Source organism: Mobula birostris, chromosome 10, assembly GCF_030028105.1.
Source record: "Mobula birostris isolate sMobBir1 chromosome 10, sMobBir1.hap1, whole genome shotgun sequence".
Taxonomy (NCBI): Eukaryota; Metazoa; Chordata; class Chondrichthyes; order Myliobatiformes; family Myliobatidae; genus Mobula; species Mobula birostris.
The window spans coordinates 17191488-17203758 of NC_092379.1; the positions used below are offsets into that span (position 1 = coordinate 17191488).

The 12271-nt window shown below is 50.3% G+C and overlaps 1 protein-coding gene across 1 annotated transcript in view; it reads right to left on the minus strand.

The window, feature by feature from the left end:
• Positions 1 to 391: 391 nt before the first annotated feature.
• Positions 392 to 12271, minus strand: part of LOC140204414 (uncharacterized) — a 218481-nt gene continuing 206601 nt past the window's right edge. The window contains 7 exon segments of the mRNA XM_072271135.1: positions 392 to 2916; positions 3334 to 3402; positions 4372 to 4502; positions 4865 to 5010; positions 7254 to 7350; positions 7650 to 7793; positions 8658 to 8934. Of these exon segments, the coding sequence (XP_072127236.1) occupies positions 2718 to 2916; positions 3334 to 3402; positions 4372 to 4502; positions 4865 to 5010; positions 7254 to 7350; positions 7650 to 7793; positions 8658 to 8934 (1063 nt within the window). The 3' untranslated portion in view covers positions 392 to 2717.

Below are 12271 nucleotides of genomic sequence, written 5' to 3' on the forward strand. Positions count from 1 at the left end.
CAAACTTTTGCATGCCACTGTACCTAACAAAGTGGCCACTGAGTGTGATTATGCTCCTCTGAAAACAATGAGCACACTTCAATCTATTTCAAGTAGGCAGTATGGATTTAGACCTGATCACAGTACAGCCGATCTCCTCACCATCTTATCTCAAACGTGGAACACCTTCTTAGACAAAGGTGGAGAAGTGTGTGTCATAGCCCTGGATATCAAAGGAGCATGTGACAGAGCCTGGTATAATGGACTCTGTATTAAGCTGAGATCCAAAGGAATATCTGGAAAGCTGCCTAGATGGCTGCAGAGCTACCTTCATGGACGGACCATCAAAGTCAGGCTTCTGATTCTTCAACCATCAATGCATCTGTACCACAGGGTTCAATACTTGGGCCACTTCTGTTTTCCATCTTTATTGATGATTTGGTTGATGCATGCAGTAACGAGCTATGCCTATACACTGACGACTCCACACTATTTGCACCAATTAGAGCAGGAGAGAGTAATACAGTGGCAGCAGGCCTGAATAGGGATCTTGACAGGATGAAAGCCTGGGCAGACGACTGGAATGTCACCTTTGAGCCTACTAAGTGCAAGGTGATGGTGATGTCTAGGAAGAGGAATCCATCTAACCCCGATCTGCATTTTGGAACTGCAAGCTGGATTTAAAGAAGGAGCTAGTAATCCTTAGTGTTAATATTGACAGCAAGTTGGTGTGGGATAAACATCTTTCTACTATTTCAAACAAGGCTTGGAGCTCTGCAGAAAGTAGCATCCAAACTAGACAAAGAGGGCAGAGCCACGGTTTACAAAGCCCGGGTACGAAGTATCATGGAGAATGCCTGCTTATCATGGATGAATGCCTCACAGAGTGTCCTCAGCCAGCTTGATTCCACTCAAAGAAAGGCTCTCCAGTCTAGGTGCAGATGAAGCCACAGCTCGTGAGAAGCTAGCCATCAGTAGCTTACACCACAGATGACGGGTTGCTATGCTATACAAAATGCGCACCAGCCGCAGCCCTGCAGACCTTCGCACCATGCTGCCTTCATCTTATGAGTGACGGTGCACCACACGATCAAAGAGGATGCTGTCCAAGTTGCATGCCATCTTGGACAATGTCTCCCATCCACTACATAATGTACTGGAGTACATTCAGCCAGAGATTCATTCCACCAAGATGCAACACAGAGCGTCATAGGAAGTCATTCCTGCCTGTGGCCATCAAACTTTACAACTCCTCCTTTGGAGGGTCAGACACCCTGAGCCAATAGTCTGGTCCTGAACTTATTTCCATCTGGCATAACTTACATATTATTATTTAATTATTATGGTTTTATTTTGTTATATTTATACTCTATTCTTGGTTGGTGCAACTGTAACAAAACCCAATTTCCCTCGGGATCAATAAAGTATGTCTATCTATCTAAGTTTATCTGTGCCTGCTCATGCTGTTTCTATGCCTGATGCGAGAACCTACACACTGGTTAGAAGTTTCCTTCACTGTGCTATCAGAATCTGGAATAGCCTTCCAGATGCTGTGGTTGGAAACATCTGCGACGATGGGGTCCAAGCCTTCAAGAATCGAGTGCACAAACACCTATCATCTCTGGTGGGAGAGAAGTCACATGCTTCTTCATAAGCTATCATGAAGGGGACCAGGATGGCAATGCTTGGTTGTTGGTAGGTAGGGTTAATTCCTGACTTCCAAGAGCACTTGTGAGTTATGTTCCGGCTGGACTTAGTCCTTAAACTGCTGGAGAACAGTGCGGAAAGAACAGGTGCTGTTTTCTCCTGATAGGGATTAGTTTTTAATTCCAAGTGCTCCTGCCACGTTTTGTCACCCTGCAACCCTATCCTTCAATCTCTGAATTATGGAGGACAGCATGTGTATGAATGTCTCTCTCCAGCAGACTTCATCATGATCATCATGACTCCAGTATTTCTACTATTCTTTAATGTTTCTTAATTGTACATATGATTTTTTTGTGTTCTGTCGCTGAGCAGCAGTGAACCATCTGATTGGCCTATCAGAGTTCTCTTTGGGAACTAGTTGACTTGATCAGCATTTCTGATTTGGCTATTGTTCATGACTGCACTTAATAAAAAAAAAAGTCTCTACTTATCTTGATGGCAATAAAGTAATGTGGTGGCTGTGGAGTGCCTGGACTAACCCCGCTTAGTGGGGAGTGTCCCCTTGTGGACCTGGGCCGTCAGTAACCAGGACCTCTCTCCCTCCACAGGGCCTCACCTTTCTGCAGGTGAACAACCAGCTGCTGGCCATGTACCTCTCTGACCCTGCCTACGTCATCCTGCGCCAGGTGACGGGGCTCTGCCGTCCTGCGATTGGTGGAGCGCCGGACTGTACCGGCCAATGGCATGCTAGCTATCAATTGGGTGCTGGTGGGGGTATCGGTGGTGGAGGGGGAGATCTTATATACAAATTACAGGGATTTAGCGGGTTTGTATACATAATAACAGATCCCCGGAAAAGAGTTAGAGGCTTGGATCTGATCCAGAGTTTGGGAGGGGGGCTGTGGGTTGAGGTTATATAGAATACAGATATAGGTTGGGATCTAATTGTAGATGGGGGGGGGCACAGTGGGGAAGAGGAAATGTATCGGATGCAGATTGCATGGACCAATCCAGTGGAAGTGTCACACTTCCCTTGGCCAGCACACAGAATGGAGAGGGGGTGAGGTGCAGTTTTTTAATTGCTCCCTGCCCTAGCCACTGCCCCCGTTCCCCAGGGTCTCACTGAAATTGTTCAGGGCCCACCGCTTGTGTTCAAGGCGCCCTAGCAGCCGGTTGTATTCCTGGACCAGGTCCTCGAACTCGGGGCCCAGCTGGCGGAACAGGTCCAGTTGCCCCATCGTGGGGCCGAGCCGAGCCTCCTGTAGCGACAGTGCTTCCTGCAGCAGTTCCCTGGAGGGGAGGAGGGAGGGAAGGGAAACGTTAGAGCCTGCAACAAAGACGCGTCACCCTTCCCACCCCATCGCCCTCCCTCCTCTTCCTGTGTTGTGGGGAAGAGAGAGGGCACGGTCTGGTCACTTCCCACTCCCCATGTCGGACCTCTCCCACTACTCCCCCAGCAGGGGATCAACCCAATCACCCCCGACAATCCCCTACAACCATCTCTGTCCCCCTCCCCACCCCTTTCCTCCCACATTGCCCCTCTCACAACCTTCCAACCCCTTCTTCTACCCGCTGTCCTCTCCCCACTAACTCTTCAGCCCACCCTTCCCCTTCTTGCCCTTCTCCTCCTCTCTCCTGACACCCCCTGTATCCTCCCCCTCCTCCCCACCACCCCAGATTGAGATCCCCCTCCTCCCCCAACCCTACCTGATGGTCCGGTGAGCTCCCACCACGTCTCTGTTGAACATCTCCTGATGGACCTCTAGTCTCAGTAACCTGTAGTTGGGGGGGGGGGGGGGAGAGAAGGGGATGGTCATGGCGAGATCCCTCATGAACAGACGGATGCGGGGGTCGGGGGGGGGAATCCATCGTGGATGGGTGGGGCTGGGGACACAAGTCGGGGGGTTTCCTCATGAGGACAGTGGGAGGAATCCCTCACAAGTAGGCAGATGTGGGGGGAGCTTCCTCATGGGGAAGTGAGTGGATCCCTCAATGGTGAATGTAGGTGAAATCCCTCAGGAGGGATGTTGGGGAGATCCCTCATGGGGTGACAACTGGGGAGCTGCAGCATGGGAGTAAAAGAAACAGGGGAGATCCCTCACAAGGAAGGCAGACCTGGTTGGATACCCATATGTTAGAAATAGTTAAGACCCCACACAGGGAGATAGAGATTTCTCACCGGGGGCATCTGAGAAGATCCCTCATAGGCAGACAGTGGGGAGATCCATCACCACGGGAGAAGGTGATGAGATCCGTAAAGGGGGGAAGATCCTTCATGGGGGGAGGGAGTGGGAGATCCCTCAAGGGCATGTTGGAGAAGTGAAGATCCCTGATGGGAGGAGAGAGTGTGAGGACATCCCAAACAGTTGGTTTCGACAGAAGCAGAGAGATCCCTCAAGGGGAGAGACATTTCTTCATGGATTGGGAAGTTCGGGGGAAAACGGCTGCGGGGAATCCCTCAGTAGGGATCTTCCTTTGTAGGTCTCCATCTGTGGTGCTCCCTCACGATGAATGCTCCCTATCTGGGGAGTTCCCTCGAGAGGACATTCCGTGTGGGGGTGCATCCATTTAGAGGGCACCCTGTATCAGAGAATGCTCTCCTCCGCTTGGGTGCAGCAAGTCCACGCACTCTACATCCACCACATCGGAGTGATACACACTCCACCTGTTGTGGAACTCCCACAGCCTACATTCTCATCCCCCCTCCCCTCCCCTCCCTCCTGCCCCGCGCTCCTTCCAACTCACCGCAGCTTGCTGAACATCATCTGTCTCTTCGACTTCAGGTACTCCAGGAGGGACTGGTCAAGTAACGGCTGGGAGTCCAGTCGGTGGGTCTCCGTCAGGGTCCGAAGGAGCTCGTAGCAACGCATCAGCACCTGGGACAGGGGCAGGGAGGAGAGAGAGTGAGGGCGGGAGAGGGGAGGGGAAGGAGAGGGGAAGGGGGGAGGGGAGAGGGAGAGGGGGAGATGGAGGGGAAAGGGGAGGGGGAGGATGAAAGGGGGAGGGGGAGAGTGAGTGGGTAGGGGTGTGTAAAGGGGGAAATGGCGAATTAGTTAGAAATTTAAGAGGTAGACAGGGAGGAGAGTGGGGAGATGGAGGAGGAGTGATTGTGGAGGGTGGAGGAGGGAGGAGAGAGATGGAAGGGGTAGATGGGGGAGGAGAGTGGGAAATGGAGGTAGAGATATGGAAGGGGATGGGGGAGAAGAGCTGGGAGTAAAGGCTCCGGGCCATTCCTCACCGTGAGACATGCCACCATCTGCCTGCTGATGGCTGCCTGGTTGAACTGGTCCTGCTGCATTAGGCCATCAACTCGGAGTTCCTCTGCCTGGATCCACTCCACCAGCTCCCCTCCACGTGCCAGCACCACTCCTGGGCGCTCTCCGTCTGAGCGAGGGAGGGAGGGAGGTAGTTAACTCAGGGAGATGTCATCAATTCTGCCTCCACCACCGACTCAGGCTCCCACTACTCCCTGTGTGCAAAAACGTGCCCCTCACATTGCCTTTGAAATTCTCCCGCTCTCACCTTCAATGCATGTTCTCTGGTATTAGACATTTCGATTCCAGGAGAGATGCTGGCTGTCTACTCTCTGCCTCTCTCAGGTCTCCTGTCTGCTCGAGAAAGCAATCCAAATTTGTCCAAACTCTCCTCATAGCTCACGCCCTCTAACCCAGGCAGTGCCCTGGTGAACCTCTTCTGGACCCTCTCCGAAGCCCCCACACCCTTCCTGTAATGGGGTGACCAGAATTGCATACAATGCTCCCGATGCAGCCTAACTAGAGTTTCATACTGCTTCCTGGACAGTTTTATGCTCAATGCCCTAACTGATGAAGGCAAGCAAGATGGAAATAGGGAACAACCTGGCATTCCTGGGGGGTGGGGTCAACATCTGATCCTAACACACTGGGACATTACCAAGCACCATCGCCATCCGGGAAATGCCCTCTATCAGGAGGGGGTACGGGAGCCTGAAGACCCACACTCAACGATTCAGGAACAGCTTCTCCCCCTCTGCCTTCAGATATCTGAGCGGGCCATGAATCCATAAACTCTACCTCATTATCCTTTATCTGCACTGTTTTCTGATTTATAGCCATTCTTATGTCTTCGCACTGCAGAGCTGCCACAAAACAAGAGATTTCATAAATAAGGTAGAGGAGCAGAACTAGGCCACCTGGCCCACCGAGTCTGATCTGCCATCTCATCATGGCTGATCCAATTTTCCTCTCAGCCCCAATCTCTGTATCCCTTCGTGCCCTGGCTAATCAAGAGACTATCAACCTCTGCCTTAAATATACATAAAGACTTGGCCTCCACAGCCACCTGTGGCAAAGAATTCCACAGATTCATCACTCTCTGGCTATAGAAATTCCTCCTCATCTCCTTGCCCCTCTATCCTGAGGCTGCGTCCTCTGATCCTAGACTCTCCCACCATAGGAAACATCCTCTCCACGTCCATTCTGTCGAGGCTTTTCACCATTCGATAGGTTTCAATGAGGTCACCCCTCATTCTTCTGAATTCTAGTGAACACAGGCCCAGAGCCATTCAACGCTCTTCATCTTCATGAACCTCCTTTGAACCCTCTCCACCATCAGCACATCCTTTCTAAGATAAAGGGACCCAAAACTGCTCACAACACTCCAAGTGAGGCCTACCAGTGCTTTCTAAAGACTCAGCATTACACCTTTGCTTTTATATTCTAGTCCTCTCAAAATAAAAGCTAACATTGCATTTGCCTTCCTCACCGCCAACTCAGCCTGCAGATTAACCTTCAGGGAATCCTGCACAAGGGCTCCCAAGCCCCCTTGGTGCCTCAGATTTTTTGTATTGTCCATATCCTACAAAACAGTGATAATAAATCAGTTTCTGATTGCTCCCTCCCAGGACTTGAAGAGAGTCGCGACTCTGCCTAATAAATCACGGGCAGATCCCTCCCCGCCATTCCGGCCTGATGCTCCCATAGCAGATCGAGATGCAGCTCGGCAGGATGCTCTCATTGGTGCTCCTGCAAAACTCAGTTGGAGGGAGCAGGGGACTTCGCTTCCTCAGGAGATGGAGACACTGCTGTGCCTCCTTATTCAGGAAGGTGATGTTGAGGGACCAGGTGAGGTCGTCCGTGATGTGAACTGCCAGGAACTTGGTGCACCTAACCCTCTGTGCACAAGAGAGTTCCCTTTCGGTTACAGTTGAATGACGATACACTTGAACTTGAAGAGAATGCTCTGAAATGTGCAACAGTGCAGGAGTACGCAGGCTCCAGGGACACGGGCTCAGAAAAGGAGGATGTCTCGTTAGACCTGAGATGAGAGTGATTTCTTCAGTCAGAGGGTGGTGAATTTATGGAATTTGCCATCACAGCGGGCAGTGGAGGCCAAGTCACTGGTAGTATCTAAGGCAGAGAACTGATAGGGTCCTGTATGAACCACACGGTGTGCCTATCTTGGGGAGTCCCTTCCTCCTCCCTGCCCCAAACAACACACACAGAATGCAGGAGGAACTCAGCAGGTAAGGAAGCATCTGTGGAGGAAAGAGTTGTTCCAGGCCGAGACCCTTCATCCTGTAAAATTCAGTAGATACACTGTCTTTGGCACTGGAGACAGAGAAGTTGAGGCAGTCCTCCCACACTCACCATACTGCGGCCAGACATAGGTGAGGAGTTCCACACACTGCCGCACCAGTCGCTGTTCCACTTCAGTCACCAAGCGTCGTCTCATCGCCAGAACCTCCTGCACCAGCAGAAAAAGGGTTAAACCTTGAGGAGACAGATGGGGGGAGGGGGAAGAGAGGGAGAGGGGGAAGGAGGGGGAGAGGGGGAAGGAGGGGAGAGAAGGGAAGGAGAGGGAGAAGGGGAAGGAGAGGGAGAGGGGGAAGGAGGGGGGAGGGAGGGAGGGAGAGAGGGAGAGAGAGAAAATGAGAGAACATTGGGGAGAGACAGAGAGTTGGAGAGAGAGAGAGACAGTGTCCGTGTAAGTGTGTTGGGGGGAGAAAGAGAAGAGCAGGAGAGAGGAAGGGGTCGAATTCTCACCTTGGTCCCAGGCTGCAGCTCGTTCAAGTGGTCCTTTCCCAGGCCAAGCAGTGGGGGTTGGGGGTCCTCAGTCAGCTCCGTCCTCATGTCCAGCCCCCTCCGGCATCGCCCCAGTGCCCAGCACTGCTCCAGAGTCTCCAGGAACTGTGGCAGACACAGGAGCATCGAGAGGGAGTAAGGCACATTGTACTTGGGGTGACTGTAGTCAACTGGCATCCCTCCACACTAAGAGCTAGGCACTGAATTCAGGAAAGGGGCCGGTGCATATGATGCTGAGCTACAGCTACAGTGCTGAGTTCGACAGGGCTGAGCGCTTCAAGTGCCTGGAAGTCAACACCATCAATAGGCTGTCCTGGTCCAACCACACTGACGTCATGGCCAAGAAAGCTCACCAACCCCTCGACTTCCTCAGGAGGCGGAAGAAACCCAGCCTGCTCCCAGTGGCCCTCGCCAATTGTATCAAAGGGCCACAGAAAGCGTCTGATCGGGATGCATCACAGTCCGGTGCGGTAGCTGCTCTGCCTGTGACCGCAGGACAATGCAGAGGGTGTTGGACAGAGCTCAGCACATCATGGAAACCAGCCTCCCCTCCATAAACCATCTGCACTTCTCTCTGCCTGAGTCAAGCGGCCAGCATAATGAAAGACCCCAGCCACCCCTGAAATTCTCTCTACCCCCCCCCCCCCCCAAATTGGGCAGAAGATACAAAAGACTGTAAGCACATACCACCAGGCTGTGCACCACTGTTTTAAGACAAATGAATGGTTCCCGGGTACACTAAGACGGCCTCTTGACCTCACTCTACCCCATTATGATCTTGCACCTTATTGTTTGCCCACACTGTACTCTCCCTGAAGCTGTGATTCTGCATTCTGTCACCATTTTACCTTGTTCTAACTCAGTGCACTGTGTAATGATGCATGTTCTCACTGTACAACAGTACAAGACAATAAATAAACTGTTTTACCTGCCCCCCATCACCCAGTGGTTTCTTCCTGTGCACCTCACCTGCTGGTCCTCCCGATTCGGAGCCTTCTCAGCGTGAGCTGCATGTCGCTCGGCCGCCAGCTCCTCCACCGTCCTCTCCAGCGCCTCCGCCGCCAGCCACTGCCGTCTGCGCGCCCTGAGATCCCCACTGGCCTGGAGGGAGAGAGGGAGGGAGGGCGGGTAGGCACGGAGACAAGCCCCTCGGCCCAACCCATCAGTGTCGATGGCGATTCCCAATCCGGACCGATCCCACTTGCCTGCGTTTGGCCCGTAGCCCTCTAACCCTTCCCTACACGAGCTGCAAGTGGTCAGCTCAGCGGTTTACAGTACAAGAGACCTGGGTTCAATTCCCGCCACTGCCTGTAAGGAGTTCGCACGTTCTCTCCGTGACTGCGTGGGTTTCCTCTGGGTGCTCCAGTTTCCTCCCACAGTCAAAGACGTACCGGCTGATCATTGTAAACTGTCCCGTGATTGGCCCAGGATTACATTGGGGGACTGCCGGGCGGCTCGGGTCAAAGGGCTGGAAGGGTCTATTCCACGCTGTATCTCAATAAATAAAATAAACCTTAAAAATACAGTGGTGTTGGAAAGTTTGTGAGCCCTGCGGAATTTTCTCTATTTCTGCATAAACATGATCTAACATGTGATCAGATCATCATGTAAGTCCTAAAACTAGATAAAGAGAACCCAATCAAATAAATAACACAAGTAAACAATATACTAGTTCATATGTTTATTGAGAACAATAATCTAATATCACATGAATTTGTCGGGAAAAGCATGTGAACCTCTGGGGTAATGCCTTCTACAAAAGCTAATCAGAGTCAGGCGTTCCAATCAGCGAGATGAGATTGGAGGTGTGGGTGTAGGGGTGCCCTGCCCTATAAAAAAGACACACAAAATCAGGTTACTGACAGAACCTGCTCTTCTCAAGAAAGATCTGTTTATGTGCAGCATGCCTCGATCAGAATAACTTTCAGAGGACCTTGGAAGAAGAATTGTAGAGACGTATGAAGCTGGAAAAGGCTACAAAAGCATTTCTGAAGCCCCGAGTGTTCCTCAGTCCACAGCAAGAGAAATGGTCTGCAAATGGAGGCAATTCAGTACTGTTGCTACTCTCCCTCGGAGTGGGCATCCTGCAAAGATCACACCAGGAGCACAACGTGCAATGCTGAAGGAGCTGAAAAAGAACCCAAAGGTAACAGCAAAAGACCTGCAGAAATCTCTAGAACTTGTTAAAGTCTCTGTTCGTGTGTCCACTCTAAGAAAACCACTGAACAAGAATGGTGTTCATGGAAGGACACCACGGAGGAAACCAGTGCAGTTCAAAACCTGCTGCACGTCTCAAGTTTGCAAAAGACTACCTGGACATTCTACAACAATTATAAGATGATGAGAGGCATTGATCATGTGGATAGTCAGAGGCTTTTTCCCAGGGCTGAAATGGCTAGCACGAGAGGGCACAGTTTTAAGCTGCTTGGATACGATAAGGTGTTTTAAGAGACTCCTGGACAGGTACATGGAGCTTAGAAAAACAGGGCTACGGGTAACCCTAGGGAATTTCTAAAGTAAGTACATTTTCGGCACAGCATTGTGGGCTGAAGGGCCTGTATTGTGCTGTAGGTTTTCTATGTTTCTATGTTTTCTGACACTTCTGGGATAATGTTGTGTGTCAAGGAGACAAAAGTTGAACCTTTTGGCAGAAATGAACACTGCTGTGTTTGGAGGAAAAAGGGCACTGCACAGCGACACCAAAACCTCATTCCAACTGTGAAGCATAAGAACATTAGAAATAGGAGCAGGAGCAGCCCCACCTGGCCCATCGAGCCTGCTCTGCCATTCCATAAGATCATGGCTGATCTGGCCATGGACTCATCTCCACCTACCTGCCTTTTCCCCATAACCCTTAATTCCCCTACTATGCAAAAATCTATCCAACCTTGTGATAATTATATTTACCAAGGTAGCCTCCACTGCTTCATTGGGTAGAAAATTTCACAGATTCACCACTCTCTGGGAAAAGTAGTTCCTCCTCATCTCCGTCTAAATCTACTCCCCCGAATCTTGAGGCTATGTCACCTGGTTCCAGTCTCATCTACCAGTGGAATCAACTTTCATATCTCTATCTCATCTATCCTTTTCCTAATTTTACATGTTTCCATAAGGTCTCCTCTCATTCTTCTGAATTTCAACGAGTACAGTCCCAGTTGACTCAATCTCTCCTCATAGTCTAACCCCCTCATCTTTGGAATCAACCTGGTGAACCTCCTCTGCAGCACCTCCAAAGCCAGTATATCCTTCCTCAAGTACGGAGACCAGAACTGCACCGGACTCCAGGTGCGGCCTCACCAGTACCCTGTATAGTTGCAGCATAACCTTCCTGCTCTTCAATTCAAGCAATGAAGGCCAACATTCCACTTGGCTTTGTGATAGCCTGCTGCACCTTCTGTGATTCATGCACAAGCACTCCCAAGTCCCTCTGCACAGCAGCATGTTGCAATTTTTTAACCATTTAAATAATAATCTGCTCTTCTATTATTCTTTCCAAAGTGGATGACCTTGCATTTACCAACGTTGTACTCCATCTGCCAGACCCTCACCCACTCACTGAACCTACCTATATCTCTGCAGACTCTCCCCATCTTCTGCACAATTTGCTTTTCCACTCAATTTAGTATCATCAGCAAACTTAGATACACTACACTCGGTCCCCCTCTTCCAGATCGTTGATGTAAATCGTGAACAACTGCGGGCCCAGCATCGACCCCTGAAGCACACCGCTCACCACTGATCGCCAACCAGAGTAACACCCATGGATCCCAACTCTCTGCTTTCTATTAGTGAACCAATTCTCTATCCATGCTGATCCATCACCCCCAACTCTGTGCATCCTTATCTTATGGATAAGTCTTTCATGCAGCACCTTATTGAACGCCTTCTGGAAACCCAAGTAAATAATGTCCATCTGTTCCCCTCTATCCACTGCGCTGGTTATATCCTCAAAGAACTCCGGTAAGTTTGTCAAACAGGACCTGCCTTTTCTGAATCCAGGCTGCGCCTGCCCGATGGATCCATTTCTTTCCAGATGCCTCGCTGTTTCTTCTTTAATGATAGCTTCAAGCATTTTCCCAACCCAGAGTCCATAGAATTTTGGTAAATCATCACCAAAGCCTCTACTATAACTTCTACCATTTCTTTCAGTACCCTGGGATGCATTCCATCAGGACCAGGGGACTTATCTATCCTCAGGCCCACAAGTTTGCTCAGCACTGCCTCATTAGTGGTAGCTATTGTATCGAGGTCCTCACCTCCTATCGCAACCATAACATCTCTGCTTGGCATGTTAGATGCGTCCTCCACTGTGAAGACCAGCACAAAATAGTTAGTCAAAGCCTCGGCCATTTCCCCATCACCCAATATCAATTCCTCTTCTTGTTCTCCAAGGGACCTACATTCACTTTAGCCACCCTTTTCTGCTTTATGTAATTATAAAAACTTTTACTATCCATTTTTATATTTTGTGCTGGTTTATTTTCATAATCCATCTTCCCTTTTTTTATTGCTTGCTTAGTGGCTCTTTGTTGCTTTTTAAAGTTTTCCCTATCTTCCAGTTTCCCACTACTCTTGGTGACTTT